Below are 17,674 nucleotides of genomic sequence, written 5' to 3' on the forward strand. Positions count from 1 at the left end.
GCTGCACTGTTACCAAACTGGGTGGTTCTGGCCTGGGATCAGAAATGATCCTGTTCAAAGCAGAATAAGCAAACATTAGTTTGTCACCATCCCAGTTCTTCATAGGCCATCCTGTCTACTGTAGACTTCCAGCTTCCCAGATAAGGGGGAAAGGAGAGGGGGGGGGAAGAGAGAAGAGGAGAAAATTATGCTCTGTGCCCAAGAAATTAGTCAACTGTCCCATAAAGCATAAAGAGACCAGGAAAGCCAGGATTGTTGCAAGATATTTTTTTTTAAAAAGTAAATTCTAAGATTTGATTCAGAGCACGAAGAAAAAGCAATCAAATGTCAAAATACTTTTTCACAGTTCCAAATGTTGATGGGAAACCTCTTTTATCCCCTACATAAAAGTATATTCAATACTATCTTTTGTCGAATAAATGTACAATCATTTTTTCATAACCAACCCACCCTCTTGAACCTCACCTCTAAACACATAAGAACCCATTGTGCACATGTGGGCCAGAAATTGGGTTCTCAAAATAAGATTCCATTTTTAAATAGCATGGTCAAGACCAAATAGCAATCCCAATGGGGGCTATTCATCTAGTCTACTCAGCAACATACCAACTCGGACATGAAAGTTCTGCGCCACGTACACAACCCACTGGCAGTGGGATGAAGCAAACAGTTCCACTTCTACACACATTTCTATTTTATTATGGCAAAGGTGAAAACGCCACCTTCTCCACAACAGCAACCAGTAAAATTTATCCCAAAAATAACTTGGTACAAAACAGGTCTGTTTCAGAATTAAAAAAAAAAACCTTTACATGAGTTTTAAATCCTATTTCGAAACATAAAAGAAACAAATCCATCATTGACAGCAGAGCCACAGTCCTCTACTCCGCCCTCCAGCAAAAAGGGTAAAGAATGAGAATCCTGGGTCCTGTTCCATGCAGGGAATATGTTGGCTAGTTTAACTGGTATCCATCTGAAAGAAAAAAACAAAGAAGCACCATAAGAAAGTGTCTTAATACACAGCAAATCATTTCTCAGACAAGACTGACAATGTCTCACCTCACTCTGACTTCTCTGTCTTTGAGAGAAGAGTGGCCAGTCACTGTCCCACATTTTTACCCCCCATACTTACCCTGGCATTATAAGCATCCAATTGTGCATCTAGTTCTTCTGCGGAAAGCTGTTGTTTCGAATTTCTTCCAGTCCCTCTGCCTCGTCCTCGATTGCCTCCACGACTGCCTCTCCGGGTGCCACCTCCACCACCGAAACCTCCAGAGCCACGGTTTCTAGTCATTCCACCTCTATTTACACTAAATGCAAAAATTAGAAGGAATAGCATTCACTCTCACATACCTGAAAAAGTTCCTCAAAAGTTTACATAATCTTGGATTGGACTCCTTGAAGCCAAGAACTAACCTCTGTGCAGGTCTTCGTTGTGTATCAATCTGTGATGTAACAAGCTGAATGTTCATAGGGCGACCTACAGGAAAGGAAGAGAAAAGAAAGGTTTTTCTATACACTTTTCTATAGAGCAATTATACAATGCTAGCAATGTTCTAGGCTCCATGCAAATAATACTGGATAGGTACCTTGCTGTCTCATTCTAAATGCAAACATGGGAAAAGATTGGAAAACATTTGAGAAAGACAAAGGCAAGAGAGAAACCACCAACCTCCTCTGTGACAAAGTTAAAACTGGGCAAATATTCAGTAATTGTTTCTTTGGTGGATATGGGTGAAAGAGGGAAATACGCTTGGCTGACCTAGTGGGAAAAAGATCCAGTACCTTTTTCTTTATCAATATAGCCCCGCTCTTTGAGGTGTACTATGGTGGTTCTGGTAAGGCCTCACAGAAGTGAATCTTCAGGAAGGATCTGAAGGAGGGGGTCACAAGAGGTTGGTCCAGATGTATGGGGCAGCACGAAAGGTGGCAGAACGGAAGAGAGAGACAAAGCGGGCAAATGCAAAGTGTGCTCGGCCAGAGTGGGCAAATCATATTCCTACATGGGCAGATGACAGCCCCACACTCCACAAAACGTAGTACCCAGCCCTTCGATGATAGAAGGCTCAACTTACCATCCAAAGGGACACCATTATATTGTTTCATGGCCTTCAGAGCATCTGCTTTTCGCTCAAAGTGAACATCTGCTGTTCCTAAGCTTCGGCCAGACCGATCATAATGTACAGCTGCCTTTTTCAGAGTTCCAAATTCAGCAAATAGTTCCTGATAATAAACAAAGACAAATGATTAGCATTCCTCTCCCTCTCTCCTACAATGTCCAAGGAAGAGGATCCCTGAAATATGTACTTTAGGAGTTACCTTCCTGAAAGGGAACACAAATCTAAGGATTAGAGGGTGGGAGAGTGGCACAGCAACTTCAGCTGGACCTATCCTGGGTCATGCCAACTTTGGGACATGCCATCTGTATGATGCTATGGGCCAAAGAGTGCTTTTCCCAGTAGTGAGGGGTATAATATTCAGCAGCTGTCTTTCCACAGATACGAAAAATCACTATTAACTGAAGAATGTTCTAATTAATGACGAAAATCTCCAGGTCACAGAGCAAGGGCCCATTGATTCGGTAGACCTGATCCCAGACCCACCCCCAGAAGGCAGATTCTGGCTCACCTGTGTTTCCCTCTCCTCCTACTCAAGCCTGCCGCAATGCCTGACGTCAAGCGCTGCCATGGAAACTGCCCTGACCTCACGGCAGGCTGGGAGTCGGAGAGGGAACCCAGAGAGTGGGATACTCCTGCCGCAGGCACACAGCGGGAAGTGGAGTTCACCAAAAGCGGTTTCCAGTGGATGCCAGAAACCACCTTAAAAAAAGTGTTGATACACCATGAGTGCTCATCTGCTTCGATGTCCTCCCACAGCAAAGCTGCTTGGCTGGGTTCTAGGAAGTATGACCCAGGAAAACCTAGCAACGAGTCCCAGCTGTTTTCAATGTCTAAAATTTACTTCCAGAAAGGAGTTAAACTTTTTTTTTTTTTAAAGAGCACTGTGTTTGGGTTACTCCAAAAACAGATGCTTTGTGGAAGAACTTGTGGGTAACAGAAGAATTAATACTGGACAGAATTTTGATTATGAGTCAATTAAAGTTACTTAGCTGTACCAAACAAAATAATACTGCCTCTTTGTTTTTTTTAGCCTAGGGGAAGCTATAAGTTCTCTCAACAAACCCAGCACTTCTGGCACAAAAATAAATTACTTAAAACCTTTCCAGTTTCAAAGCACTTGAATGCACTGTCAGCCCAATTATTTCTGCCTCCTACAACAAGGTTAACTCTGACCAGACTTCAAAAGCTAGCCTACCTTGGGAGCAAAACACATCATCAACAAGGTCCCCATCTCCTCCAACAGGCCAGCCCCCTATTCCCCGAACCCTAAGCCATATGCAAAACACCAAAGGCCCGCGCACAACTTTTCCTACACAACAATAAAGTCAAGGCAGCCCAGGGCCGACTGCGGCGGTGCAGATGCCCGTCCCTGAAGCAGGTGGGAGGGCTGGGACTAGGGGCTTGCAGCCCAAGCGCACGGCTCAAGCTGTGCACTCCAGTCCAGACAAGGGTCACTTAGGCGGAAGCCTCCACAGTGCTTACCTGAATATCCGCATCTGAGACCCCAAAATCCAGATTAGAGACCAGCAATTTGCCACCGGTCTCAACTCCGGCCCCGCCTCCAAAGCCACTGTCGAACAGGTCATGCTGCCACTTATCTGGAAGCTGTTTTGGCTGAAACAAACACAAAGGTTGGCGAGTCGTTCCCCCCACCCCGGCCGGGACCTGGCCGGTTCTTCATTTTCTGAGCCCCCTTCCCGGGCCCCCCCCCCCTCTCCGGTCCGCCGACTCGGGCAGGAGGAAGGCGGTCGCCTTCCCGCCCCCACGTTCCCGCCGCCCGGGGCAGGCCCCGATTCCCGCCCGCAGGGTCGCCATGAGGCTGCGGGCCTAAGAACTCCGTAGCCCACGAGAAACAAAAGACCTCAGGGAGTGGGTGGGGTGAGGGGACCGGCGATCCCTCGGCGATGGGTCCGTCCCCCATCCCCCCACTCCCGCACGCCCCCACACACTGACCCGTCCTCTTCCCTCCTCCTCCTCGGCCTCACGGCTATCAGCCCCCTCGGGCCTCGAAGCTCCCCGCCCTGCCCACGCCGGGCCTCTCGGTCCCGGCCCGGCCTCCCCCTTTCCCCGGGCTCGCTCACTCACTCGGCTGTAGGGCGCGGGTCGGTTCCTGCCGCCGCCCCCAGCGCCTCCGCGGGCCATGGCCGGCCTATTCCGGATGGGGCCCCCGCCTCGGCTCACGCGGGCTGCCGCCTGCGCGCCCCCGCCGCCGCGGCCGCCTTGAACCCCGGCCCGACCTCGGCCCCGGCCCCCGCCGCGTCCGCCCCGCTGGCTCCGGTTGAGTTTAATGATGTCGTCCAGGGACATGTCCATCTTGTCGGCCATGGCGGGCGCGGAATCGGGGCCTCGGCACGAACCCCGCGCGTCAGCACGCCGGTGCGTCACTTCCTCCCCGGCCGAAGGTTCAGGGCGCTTCCGGGGAAGCCTGGGCCTGCCTCTCGGCTGCGAGGCGGGGGGTCTGGTGGGCGCCGCTGGGCGGCTGCTGGGCCGGAGGCTGCCGGGCCGGCCGCTGGCTCTCGGGCGGGCTGCGCTCCCAGTCGGAGCCTCACTCAGCCTCTGCTCCGTCAGCAGACTGCTGATCCCAGGCTCTCTGCAGCCTCTTTTGTACTCGTCACGAGGGCGCCAACGGAAGGGCGCGAGCTCCGGGAGCTAGGCGCGAACTCAGGTATCCACTCGAGCAGGGGGCGCCAACTCGGGAGGGGGCCTGCAGCCCCGGGGAGGAGGGCGAGCCCAGCGGAGAGCTGAAGGAAGGGGCGATGGCGGGCACGAGTTCTGCCCTGTCTCGGGGGTAGAATTTGAGCCGGGGGTGCGGACCGTAGCGGCGCGTACTCTAGCGGCAGCTCGCGAAGGTGAGAACTCGGAGTGGGAAGGGAAGCAGAGGCCAGGAGCACGTACTCAAGTGGGAACCTCGAGGAGGTGGCAGTCCCAGGGGGGTGGGGACGCTTGGGAGGGGCCGGACTGAAGTGGGAACTCCCGGGGAAGCAGGAGCAGCTAGGAGAGGCTCGAACTCTAGTGGGAACTCAGGGGAGGAGGAGCAGATGGGAGGGGTTCTAATGTAGTGGGAACTCCCGAGGAAGGCGGGAAGGAGAGGCGACGGGGGCTGGGGCTCCAGGGCGAACTCGTTCTGGCTTGGGGGGAGGGGAAAGGGGGGGAGAGCGGGCCGTGAAGGGATGCCGCCTAATAATCCAGGTTATCTTCGGCGTGAGACCCAAGTGGGAGGGCAATTCTGCGGAACAGCTCAGGGACCAGCGATCCCACAGATTCGACTCCAGAAAGCAGAAGGAGACCGATTTGGGCTTAATGTGTGTCCCTGCTCCCCCGCCCCGGGCAGACTCTCTCCTCGAAGCAGGCCCGAGGGAGAATTTATTTCTTTAGGTTTCATAGTGATTTTTCATATATTCAGTTAGATTCCAGGAAAGTTTTTTTTTGTTTTTTTGTTTTTTTTTACTGTACAATTTAAATTGTATTAGGGAAATTTTTACATGGTTATCCCAAGTCTCAGAAAGTTCTCATTGTATGCATTTCACAGGGAACATGCTAAAATCGTTATCTGTAATGCTTCCTTCTACAACCCTATTAATATAAAAGGACCTTGTCAAGCTTGTTGCAACCGTACAACCATTTTTTTTTTTTTAAATTAAAGCTTTTTATTTACAAAACAGATGCATGGGTAATTTTTCAATATTGACCCTTGCAAAACTTTCTGTTCCAAATTTTTTCCTCCTTCCCCCCACCCCTCCCTTAAATGGCAGATGGTCCAATACTTGTTAAATATGTTAAATCCAGTATATGTATACATATTTACGTAGTTATCTTGCTGCACAAGAAAAATCTGATCTAGAAAGAAAAAAAAACCTGAGAAGGAAAACAAAATGCAATCAAATATCTACAGAAAGCATGAAAATGCTGTTGTGGTCCACACTCAGTTCCCACAGGTCTCTTCCGGGTATAGATGGCTCTCTTCATTACTGAACAATTGGAACTGATTTGAATCATCTCATTGTTGAAGAGAGCCACATCCATAGTTGTATAGTTTTCTTGTTGCCATGTCTAATGATCTCCTCGTCCTGCTCATTGCACTCAGCATCAGTTCATGTAAGTCTCTCCAGGCCTTTCTGAAATCATTCTGTTTGGTCATTTCTTACAGAACAATAATATTCCATAATTTATTCAGCCATTCTCCAATTGATGGGCATCCACTCAGTTTCCAGTTTCTTACCACTACAAAGAGAGCAGCCACAAACATTTTTGCACATACGGTCCCTTTCCCTCCTTTAAGATCTCTTTAAGATAATATAAGCCCAGTAGTAACATTGCTAGGTCAAAGGATATGCACAGTTTGATAATTTTTTGAGCAGAGTTCCAAATTGCTCTCCAAAATGGTTGGATTTGTTCACAGGTCCACCAACAATGATTATCAGTGTCCCAATTTTCCCACATCCCCTCCAACATTCAGCATTCTCTTTTGCTGTCTGACAGGTGTGTAGTGGTGTCTCAGAATTGTTTTAATTTGCATTTCTCTGATCAATAGTTATTTGGAGTACCTTTTCATATGGCTAGAAATAGTTTCAATTTCTTTGTCTGAAAATTGTTCATATCCTATGAAAATTTATCAATTGGAGAATGGCTTGAATTCTTATAAATTTTGAGTTAATCATATATTTTAGAAATGAGGCCTTTATCTGACCTTTAAATGTTTTCCCAGTTTATTGCTCCCCTTCTAATCTTGTCTGCATTAGTTTTGTTTGAACAAAAGTTTTTTAATTTGATAATAATGAAAATTTTCTATTTTGTGATCAATAATGATCTCTAGTTCTTCTTTGGTCACAAATTCCTTCCTCTTCCACAGGTCTAAGAGGTAAACTATCCTATGTTCTTCTAATTTGTTTATAAAAATCAATGCCTAGTTTCTGCTATACTAGTTTCCAATTTCCCCAGCAGTTTTTGCCAAATAGTGAGTTTTTATCCCAAAACCTGGGGTCTTTAGGTTTGTCAAAAACTAAATTGCTCTAGTTATTGACTATTTTGTCCTGTGAATCTAACCTATTCCACTGATCAACACTACTCTGTTTCTTAGCCAGTACCAAATGGTTTTGATGACCGCTGCTTTATAATATAGTTTTTAGGTCTGGTACAGCTTAATTCCCTTGAAATTCTTGACCTTTTATTCTTCCAGATGAATTTTGTTCTTATTTTTTCTAGGTCAGTAAAATAGTTTCTTGGGAGTTTGATTGGTATAGCACTAAATAGATTAGTTTAGGTAGTATTGTCATCCTTATTATATTCGCTGGACCTATCCAAAAGCACTTGATATTTTTCCAGTTGTTTAGAACTGACTTTATTTGGACCATATTCTATGGTCTATCTATCCCAGGGGGCATTAGTTCTAGGAAGCTTTTATTAAGTGTCTTTTCATGCTTTCTGTTGATGTTTGCTTGCATTTTGTTTTCCTTCTCAGGGTTTTTTGTTTTGTTTTTTTTTTTCTTTCTAGATCATATTTTTCTTGGGCAGCAAGATAACTGCTAATAATCTAGCATTTGGATGCCAGATCCTGAAATACAAAAATCAAAGTGAAACCACCTTTGCCTTAAAGGAACTTTTGCTGGAGCCATGGTTATATTCCCATCTAGGGCAAAACTGCTCAAATCTCATCTTTCTTCTTTTTTATTAATAGTAGGAGTATACATGTAGCTTTTATAGATTAAATATAGATTTAGATTTTATAGATCTACCTTTAACAAGCCAAGGAGCAGTAGTCTGAATATTATTGCTCCCATTTTTCAGGAGAATTAAATTTTATTTCATTTATTTTATAATAGCTTTTTTATTTTTCAAAATACATGAAAAGATAGTTTTCAACATTCACCCTTGAAAAATCTTGTTTTCCATATTTTTCTTTCTCTCTCCCTTCCCACTTCCCCCATCCCCTAGACAGCAAGTAATCCAATATAAATTAAACATGTTCAATTCTTCTAAACACATTTCCACATTTATCTTCTGCACAAAAAAAATCCGATCAAAAAGGGAAAAAAAAGCAAGCCAACAACAACAAAAAAGGTGAAAATGCTATGTTGTGGTCCATACTCAGTCCTCTCTCTGGGTACAGATGACTCTCTCCATCACTAGTCTGTTGGAATTGGCCTGAATCACCTCATTGCTGAAAAGAGCCAAGGCCATCACAGCTGATCATCATATAATGTTGTTGCTGTGTACAATGTTCTTTTGGATCTACTCATTTCACTTAGCATCAGTTCATGTAAGTTGAAAAATTAAATTTTGAACAATTACTTTACTTTTTAAATTTTTACTAAAATGTTCTTTATTATTTTGTTATTGATTCTTTTAGTATACAAAATTTTCCTCGAACTTTATCCCACAGGAAGGAGGAAAGGGAGCGAGTATAGACAGAATATAAACTTTTAGAAGGTGAACAATCTTTTTCCCTCCATTTTTCTCCAAGCATTTTTGTTTTGATGTCCTGTTATGATCTACTTTACTATGTCTATATGTACATAGACGTGTATAAATTTACACATATAAATATAAGTCTGTTTCCAGTCTATACACAGACATATGTGTATTGTGTATACATATATAATTTCCCAGTATATATATAAAATGCTGAGTTACATTTTTTAAAGTGAAAGTTAAAAACAGTTGACAAGTGTTGTGCTTCAAATAAAAGCCATTAGGAAAAGCTTGTGAATCACAAAATCAAATTTTTAAAGTTAAAACGATCGGAAGCTCTCTGTTCCCTACTTGTCCTGTTTGGTTCCTTCAAAGCTTCTTGTTAAAAATATCACATGCCAAAGGGCTATCAAACTGTGCATACCCGTTGATCCAGAAGTGTTTCTACTGGGTCTGTATCATAAATCATAAAAAAGAGAAAAGGACCCACATGTGCAAAAATGTTTCTAGCAGCCCTTTTTGTAGTGGAAAGGAACTGGAAAACTGAGTGGATGTGCATTAGGTGGGAAATGACTGAATAAGTTATAGTACATGAATGTTATGGAACATTATTGTTCTATAAGAAACAAATTGCAGGATGATTTCAGAAAGGCCTGGAGAGACTTACATGAACTGATATTGAGTGAAGTGAGCAGAACCAGGAGAATATTATAGTACAGGGCACAACAAGACTATATGGTAATGAACTCTGATAGATGTGGTTCTTTTCAAGCCAGTTCCAATAGACTTGTGATGGAGAGAGCCAACTGCATCCAGAGAGAGGACTATGGGGACTGGATCACAACATAGTATTTTCACCTTTTTTTGTTGTTTGCTTCCTTGTTTTTTTCTTTCTTTCTTTCTTTCTTTTTTTTTTTTTTTTTTGTGGAGCATGATAATGTGGAAATATGTTTAGAATATTCAGCAAGATAACTCTGCTTTTCCTTCTTAGGGTACAAACTCACTTCACCATGAAGGTGAAGATTAAGTGTTGGAATGGCGTAGCCTCCTGGCTCTGGGTTGCCAATGATGAGAATTGTGGTATTTGTCGAATGGCTTTTAATGGCTGCTGCCCAGACTGTGAGTACATCTGTCTCATTGTATAATGAGACTTATTTTCTTTGTTTGTTTTGGATTTTTTCCTACATTAGTATTTGCTAATAAGCTCCAATCAAGATGAACTCATTGAATGAATTGCATAGGTGAAGGCAATTCTCAACAGTTAACCAAGATTATGATGATTTTGCAAAGAAAATATCTAGCTTTTGACTGAAAAGGTGGGCTAATTGGGAGGTATTTATATATGTGTGTATTTTGTCTAGAAATGGACTCTACCTATAAAAATTAATCATTTGGTTATATAGTCAAAAGAATTCTTTGAACCAGACATTTTAATCACAATCTAGGATGTGTGTGGAATCATAGGAAATGAGGGAGTCCTTAGTTCTCTCCTTTACTGGTGAGAAAATTGAAGCCCAGGAAAATTAAATGACTTGGCTGGGAGGGGAGGGCGATTTCTGTGTCATTTCTTGACTGGAGAACCAGTGTTCTTTCCATTGGGCCATGCCTCCCTGGTTTACATTTGGAGATTACTTTACAATTGACAGTTTATACTCTTAAAAAAACTAGATAGAATGAATAGTATGAGTATAGAATTTTTGGGTGACTAGATATGCGAGTTCATTAGTATTGGGAACTACAAATGAGAATACTTGTAATTATGCAAAATCTTCTTTACAATTTATAGTCTTTGAGAGTTGCTTAGAATGCTTAAGAGGTTTAGTGTTGTACCTAAAGACAAACAGTATGTATCAAAAGTAGGACTTGCACCTCAGTTCAACTATGATGTTTTGCATCATAGATTATAGAATACTGGGGTCTCAGAGAAGTGAATGGTATAACTCATGGGCACCTATTAGGGAACGACGCTGGTGGATATGTGTGTAGGATGAGAGGAGGTGCTCTTTAAAAAGAATACTTTTGAGACTGAGAGGTAACTAACTCCTTTATCTGTTCTTGTTTGAATAATTTATGATTCTGTGATGGTGTGATTCAGTTGTTACCAAGATTGGGAGTAGTTGAGCTCATTTCAATTACAAGAATAACCCTCTAGGGAACTGTCCTTATGTACCTTATCTTCTAATTCCCCTCCATTCCTTCTCTTCTCCCTAAATCAGTACCTTCCTTGATCTAGTTGCATCTCAGAGAATTCACTTATTCTTCCTTGTTCCCTTATGAGCCTGATAAATTGTAGGATCATAGATTTAGAGATGGAAGGGACCTTACATGTCATTGAATCTAATTCCTTCATTTTGTACTTGAAAAAAGACTTCAAGAAAGAAATTGGCTTTCCTAGAGTCACATAGCTACTAAGTGTCTGAATTGGGTTTTAAACAGATTATCCTGACTCAGATTTAGCATGCTATCTACAGCATTGTGCTGCATCTTTATTCTACTCCCTTGAGGCCAGTTAGAACCTATCTCTTTAATAAATTTTTCCCTGAGTTTTTTTGTCTCAGATCTTATATAGCTTCTTGTTTGCACACCTCATCATTTTGTAAGATAGTTATTTGTAAACATGTAGTTTACGTGTTTACATGTAGTTCCCCTCCTTCCCCACAATACTTCAAGTTATACAATATTGGAATTGCTAGGGAACAATGGCTGATTTCTTTTATTTTTATTGCCATCAGTGGATCATTTGTGATTATAGAATTGGATTGGAATTAATAGAAATCTTTTCATATAAGTAGGGCTGCAGAACTCATAGCCTACAGAGACATTATTTAAAGGTTGATTATTTCTAGGACTAGACTAGCAGACTATATTAATCCAACTTTGTTAATCTCTTAATAGGAAATTTGATATTGTTAATTTGGTGCTAATGATTTTTTCCCACTCTGGTCAAGGTGGGAAATCACTCTAATTTTTTTTTTTTTCCCTTTTCTTCTTTTTCTTTTTTTTTCTTCAGGTTTTAGATGCATTATTTGAGGATGTGAGCTAGGAGTTTTGGAAGTCATTAACCCAGCATACTTTACATAATCAAGCTGAAGTGGTGGCATATGCACTAAAATATTATTAATCTTTCCATACTAAAAATTTCAGTGTGATCTTTGACTTTTTTTTTTTTTTTTTTAACCTAACCATATCCAATCAGATATCAAATTCTGGCAATTCTACCTCCCAGGTATCTCTTACATCTATCTCCTCTCGTTATTCACACAATAGCCATCCTGGTTCAGGCCATCTTTACTCCTCATCTGGAATAATGTAATGTAACATGTTAATTGTCCTTTTAACCTCCAGTCTGTTCTTCACACTAATGCCAAAATAATCTTCCTTAATGCATAGCCTGATTAAAAAAGAAACCTAGTAGAATCAAGGCCTTCAACAATCTGGCTTCAGACTATCTTTCTAGCCTTACTCCCCCTTTACATGCTTTCTGTTCCAGCCAAAGTGATGCTGATCTCTTACTACCCTCTCCTACTACTGTTGATTAGCATAGATTATTCCCTGTATGTATTGTATGGTACTTCCACATTATTTGCTGTTAAAAGATCTTTTTTCTCTATTCAAGATGAGTTTCTCTGATCCCCTTGATGAAAGTATTTACTCTCTCAAATTCCTTTTAACACTGTCATTCTTTTCCTTGCTTTTAGACTAGTGGTTCTAAAATGTAGAATAGGGATGGGATCTCTGGGGATTCCTGAGAAGTTAAAAAAAATTTTTTTTTCACAATGATCCTAACATTTTCATTTTTAATTTGATAAACCACATAAGCAAGAGTGTAAAGCGTTTCTGAGACCAAAATTTTTAAGAATTGCTGTATTAGACTATAAGGGACAACTTTTTTGTCTTCATACCTATCGCCTTGAAAAGTGTTTGTCTATAACAAAAGTAATAAAATTTGATATTTATACAGAACTTTAAGGTGAGAGGAGTTATGTGATTTGCCCAGAATCTTATAATAGATAGTGTTTAAAACAATAGGTAGAACAAACTCATGCTGACTGTTGATTTATCCTACCCCTGTCCCTAACTAGATTTGCAAGTTGTTAAAAATTATTGCACATTCATCTGTCATTGATTTTTATTGTGAGTTAGTGAAAAAAACATTACACTTATAGCTGAACTTGCTAAGAGTCCTTTATTAACAATTATAAACAATTATTTGTTTATAAGGATTATAAACAGTTCTTTATTAAATACTTGCTGAATGCATGTTTTGTACTATGTATGTAAAACATTTAGCTACATTGAGTGATCATTTAGGTAGGTACACATACTTCAAGGATTTCAGAGGCAAAGTCAGTCTTCCTTAAGTGTAAAGGTAGACAATGTTAAGTTTGGCAACGGAACAAAAATCACAGTTATTTATTTATTTTTTGCTGAGGCAATTGGGGTTAAATTACTTACCCAGGGTCACACAGCTAGAAAGTGTCTGAGGCCAGATTTGAACTCAGGTCTTTCTGACTTCAGGACTGGTGCTCTATCCACTGCACCACCTAAGCTGCCGCACAAAAATTATATTTAGAGTCAGAAGACCTAGGTTTAAATCTTTGTTGTATTTATTGTGTGCCATTGGGCAAATCATTTAGATTCTTTAGGCTTCAGTTTTCTCATTAGCCAAATGAGAAAATTGGAAGGAATTGATATCTAATGAGCTTCTGAGTTTCTAATGTTGTGCTGTGATAAATCTTTCTTCCCTCATCAACATTGTAGTCTAGTTGGAGAACACTTCTTGGTATGTTAGTTATGAAAAAGATCCTAAAGGAAGCTAGCTTTCTCACAGTGCAGAAAAGGTTTTAATATTCATCAGAAGAAAGAATGATAAAGAAAATCAAAGAGAAATGGGTGAACTGCACAATAAAACTTCCAGAAGTCTTTGAGCTTTTTGAATGGAGCAAAGAAGGCAGCACTGTGAATTGGTGCCTATAGCTAGTGTGGTGGTATCTCTGACCTGTTAGAACAGCAGGTGATAGAGTCAAACTCATCCTGAGAAAGAGAAAAAGACATTTTTTTCCCTTTTTTGATCTGATTTTTCTTGTGTAGAATGATAAATGTATAGAAGAATTGTCCATGTTTAACATATATTGGATCACTTGCTATGTAGGGGAGAGTATGGGGAGAAAGGAGGGGAAAAATGAGAACACAAGGTTTTGTGAGGGTAAATGTTGAAAATTATTCATGGCTACATTTTGAAAATATTTTAATTTATCTTAATTAAAAGAGAGAGAGAGAGAGAATTAAGAGTTGGGCATAGTTTACCTAAGGAACCTAATACTTAAAGCACCCTGCAACCCATATCAAGAGTCCTAGCATAAAGTTCCAATCTAGAAATTGAATCTGTAACAAATTAAGTGTCAAATACTGTGATATAGTTCAACTGATTAAGAGAAATCCTTAGGAAGAGAATAACGCCAAAAGTACAAGTAAAACTATAGGAAAAAAAATTGGTCACAAAGACTGTAGGAATACCTTAAATTAAGCAAGAGATAAAAGATGAAATTATGAATGATATTGAAGCTCAAGGGAAAAATTCACAAAGCTTTCAAATGATGATAAAGATCTTAATTCTAAAAGAGGGAAAAAAGACAGAATTTCTTTATCTCCTCCTAGTTTTATAGAGGGAGAAAAATGAGAAATGCTGGGCTTAGAGGTGATTTTGTTCTATGTTAAAAGTTTTAGGAAATGGGAAGGAAACTGGAATATACAAAGAAAGAAGTAAAAGGAATTTAGTATTTCAGAATAATTGGAGTATGTGGAAAGAATATAGGAACTTGGAGGAGAAGGCTGAGGCACATCTTGAAGTCAGGTATATGAGAGTTGAGCACACAAACAGTCTGATGTAGACTATATATTTTTACATTAAATTTTTTTATTTTTAACACACATTGCTTTATAAATCATGTTGGGAGAGGAAAAATCAGTAAAAGGGAAAAATCATGGGAGAGAAACAAACAAAAAAAAGAAATGAACATAGCATGTGTTGGTTTTGATGGTGATTTTTGTTGATTTAGAAATACATTTAACTCAGTAGTGAAAAAGGCAGTAACAGAGATGGGTTAGGAGACAGTGAGGGAACAGCCATAAGCAAAACAAACTTCAATTTAGGAAGGAAGATCAAAAACCTATGAAGTTAAAATGAGGGGCAGAAGCAAAATGCCTTGAGCTAATTTTTAAGTTATGTAACATGGGGCAGCTGTGTGGCGCAGTGAATAGAGCACTATCCTTGAAGTAAGGACCCGAGTTCAAATCTAGATTCAGACTCTTAACACTTCTAGCTGTGTGGTCCTAGGCAAATCACTTAACCCTATATTGTCTCAGCAAAAAAAAAAATCAAAATCAAAATTTAATTTAATTTAAAGTTTATGTAGCAATCTTGATATCAGACAAGTAAATTACATAATTTAATTAAAAGATTATACTGAAAGGCACTACAGATAATGAAATAATATTTGTTCTGTAACATGTGCAACAAATGACATAGCATCTTAATATTTTCAGGAATTTTAGGGAGAGAAATAGCAAAGCTATTGGTGACCTTAGTGTGTTTATTTCAGAATTAGACAAAACTAATAAGAAAGAAGACAGAAGTTGATCTGAATTGAATGTTTAGAAAAGTTAGATATGATCAATATCTGAATTTTTTTGTTTATTTAATATTTTTCCTCACTTTAATTAAAAAGTAATTTTTTAAACATTTGTTTTTAAAATTTTTTGAATTTGGGGCAGCTAAGTGGTACAGCAGTTAGAGTATTAGCCCTGACGTGAGGAGGACTTGAATTTAAATCTGGCCTCAGACACTTAACACTTCCTAACTGTGTAACCCTGGGCAAGTCACTTAACCCCAGTTCCCTCCACAAAAGGAAAAAAAAATCTTTTGAGTTCTAGGTTCTCTCCCTTATCCCCATCCACAATTAAGAAATGATATGTGAAGGTAATGCAAAGCATTTCCATAAAGGTCAAGTTGTGGGGGGGAAAAAAACAACATAGATCTCCTATCCTAATGAAAATAAAAATTTAAGTTTAAAACAAAGAAGACACTTCAATCTGTATTCAGTTTTCCCATCTTTCCTCCAATATTTATCATTAGTTTTTTCTGTCAGTTTAGTCAATCTGAGAGGTATGAGTTGTTTTAATTTACATTTCTCTAATCAATAGTAATTTAGAGTATTTTTTCATATGTCTATAGATGGCTTTAATTTTTTTATCTGAAAATTGTTCATACTGACCATTTATCAATTGGGGAATGATTTGATTCTTTATATATTTTTAGAAATGTGACCTTTATCATAAACACTGGCTGTAAAGATTTTTTCCCCCAGCTTTGTATTTCCCTTTTAATCTTGTTTGTGTTGGTTTTGTATGTGTATGTGTAAACATATTATCATATGTTTCTCTTATTTTTTTTTTTTACTAAATTTTCTCCAGATTCTGTTTTCCTTCTAATCTTGTCTATATTGATTTTATTTGTTTAAAACCTTTTTAATATAATTAAAATTATCCATTTTATACCTCATAGTACTCTCTCTCTGATTATTCATAAAGTGTTCTCTTATCCATAAGTCTGCCTCACAGTACAGTTTAAGATCTAGTACTGCTAAATTTCCTTCCTTATTTTATTTATTGCTTATTTTTATTTTCTTTTTTCTCATTTGATCTTTTTAAAAAAAAAATTAGTAGTATATAATTTCCCAATTAAAGATCTCTTTTTTCCCAAATATTAATACCTTTTTATTTTCAAAATATATGCAAAGATGAGTTTCAACATTTACCCCATTCTGACTTGTTTGCTGGATCTGATCTGCTCGGGCTGTCCCAACCCCCCACCAAAATACTCAATAAAATAGCTTCCATCAACTAAGATGGACTTTGGTAGCTCCCTTTGCTGCCAGGACTTTTTGTCCACTGAGAACTGCATTCTCAGTGCAAAATTTCATTTTCCATAGATCTGCCACTATAGAAGTCAGTCTCTTGGTAAACTGATTTCAATCTAACAATAAACTTTCATTTTGCAACTAATATTCGGGAATGAGTGAATTCTTTCACTCCTAAAAGCTGCGGCCAATTTAATGGGGATTCTTAATAACTCTTATAACTGCTAACCTCTAGACCACCAGGGATCTAGACCACTCAAATAGCATTAATATCACTGACAAAGCCCAGCAGCAAGAGATAGAAAGAGAAATTCCAATGAAAATAATTGTAGACAAAATAAAATATTTGGACATTTACTTACCAAGACAAGCTCAAGAATTATATGAACACAGTTACAAAATACTTCTCACACAAATACAATCAGATCTAAACAACTGAAAAAATGCCAATTGCTCATAGGTGGGCCATGCTAATATTATAAAAATAACAATTATGCCTAAATTGATCTGGTCTACTTGTTGTGTGTTATACCAATCAAACTGCCAAAAAAATATTTTATAGAACTAGAAAAAATAACAAAATTCATCCGGAAGAACTAAAGGTCAAGAATATCAAGGGAATTAATGAAAAAAAAAATACAAAGGATGATGGTTTAGCAGTACCATACCTTGGCTAAGAAACAAGAGTGGTGGATCAGTGGAATCGATTAGATACAAATGACACAATAATCAATGCCTATAGTAATCTTGTATTTGATAAATCCCCAAATTCCAGTTTCTGGAATAAGATCTCACTATTTGATAATAAATCAGTAGGAAAACTGGAAAATATGTCAGAAACTTGGCGTAGACTTACATCTCACACCCCATTCTAAAATAAAGTCAAAATGGATACATGATTTGGGAATAAAGGATGATACCATGAACAAATTAGGAGAGCAAGGAATAATTTACCTATCAGATCTTTGGAGAAGGGAGGAATTTTGACCAAAGAAGAGCTAGAGAACATTATGAAAGGCAAAATGGACAACTTTGATTACATTAAATTTAAAAATTCTTGCACAAACAAAACCAATACAAACAAGATTAAAACGGAAGTACACAGCTGGGGAAAAAAATCTTTACAGCCAGTCTTCAAAAATGAGAGGATCCAGATCAGTTCCAATTGATCAGTAATGAACAGAACCAGTTACACCCAGTGAAAGAATACTGGGAAATGAATGTGGA

At 39.4% G+C, this 17,674-nt stretch overlaps 2 protein-coding genes across 4 annotated transcripts in view; one reads left to right on the top strand and one right to left on the bottom strand.

Moving 5' to 3' along the window:
- Positions 1-676: 676 nt before the first annotated feature.
- ALYREF (Aly/REF export factor) lies at positions 677-4,578 on the bottom strand. The gene is made up of 6 exons (XM_031965650.1): positions 4,206-4,578; positions 3,603-3,734; positions 2,076-2,223; positions 1,417-1,480; positions 1,133-1,310; positions 677-973 (listed from the first exon to the last, which is right to left on the bottom strand). The coding sequence occupies exons 1-6, from the start codon at positions 4,443-4,445 to the stop codon at positions 959-961; spliced, it is 777 nt and encodes a 258-aa protein (XP_031821510.1). The 5' UTR covers positions 4,446-4,578; the 3' UTR covers positions 677-958.
- Positions 4,572-17,674, top strand: part of ANAPC11 (anaphase promoting complex subunit 11) — a 28,951-nt gene continuing 15,848 nt past the window's right edge. The window contains exons 1-2 of one of the 3 annotated variants that reach the window (XM_012548611.3): positions 4,572-4,785; positions 9,520-9,647. In XM_012548611.3, the coding sequence (XP_012404065.1) occupies positions 9,539-9,647 (109 nt within the window). In that variant the 5' untranslated portion in view covers positions 4,572-4,785; positions 9,520-9,538. Of the gene's footprint in view, positions 4,786-4,871; positions 4,970-8,354; positions 8,377-9,519; positions 9,648-17,674 lie in introns of those variants that run through there. The other 2 variants (XM_003768603.4, XM_031965651.1) reach the window with 2 other exon arrangements.

The sequence above is a fragment of the Sarcophilus harrisii genome, chromosome 4, assembly GCF_902635505.1.
Source record: "Sarcophilus harrisii chromosome 4, mSarHar1.11, whole genome shotgun sequence".
NCBI classification, from domain to species: Eukaryota; Metazoa; Chordata; class Mammalia; order Dasyuromorphia; family Dasyuridae; genus Sarcophilus; species Sarcophilus harrisii.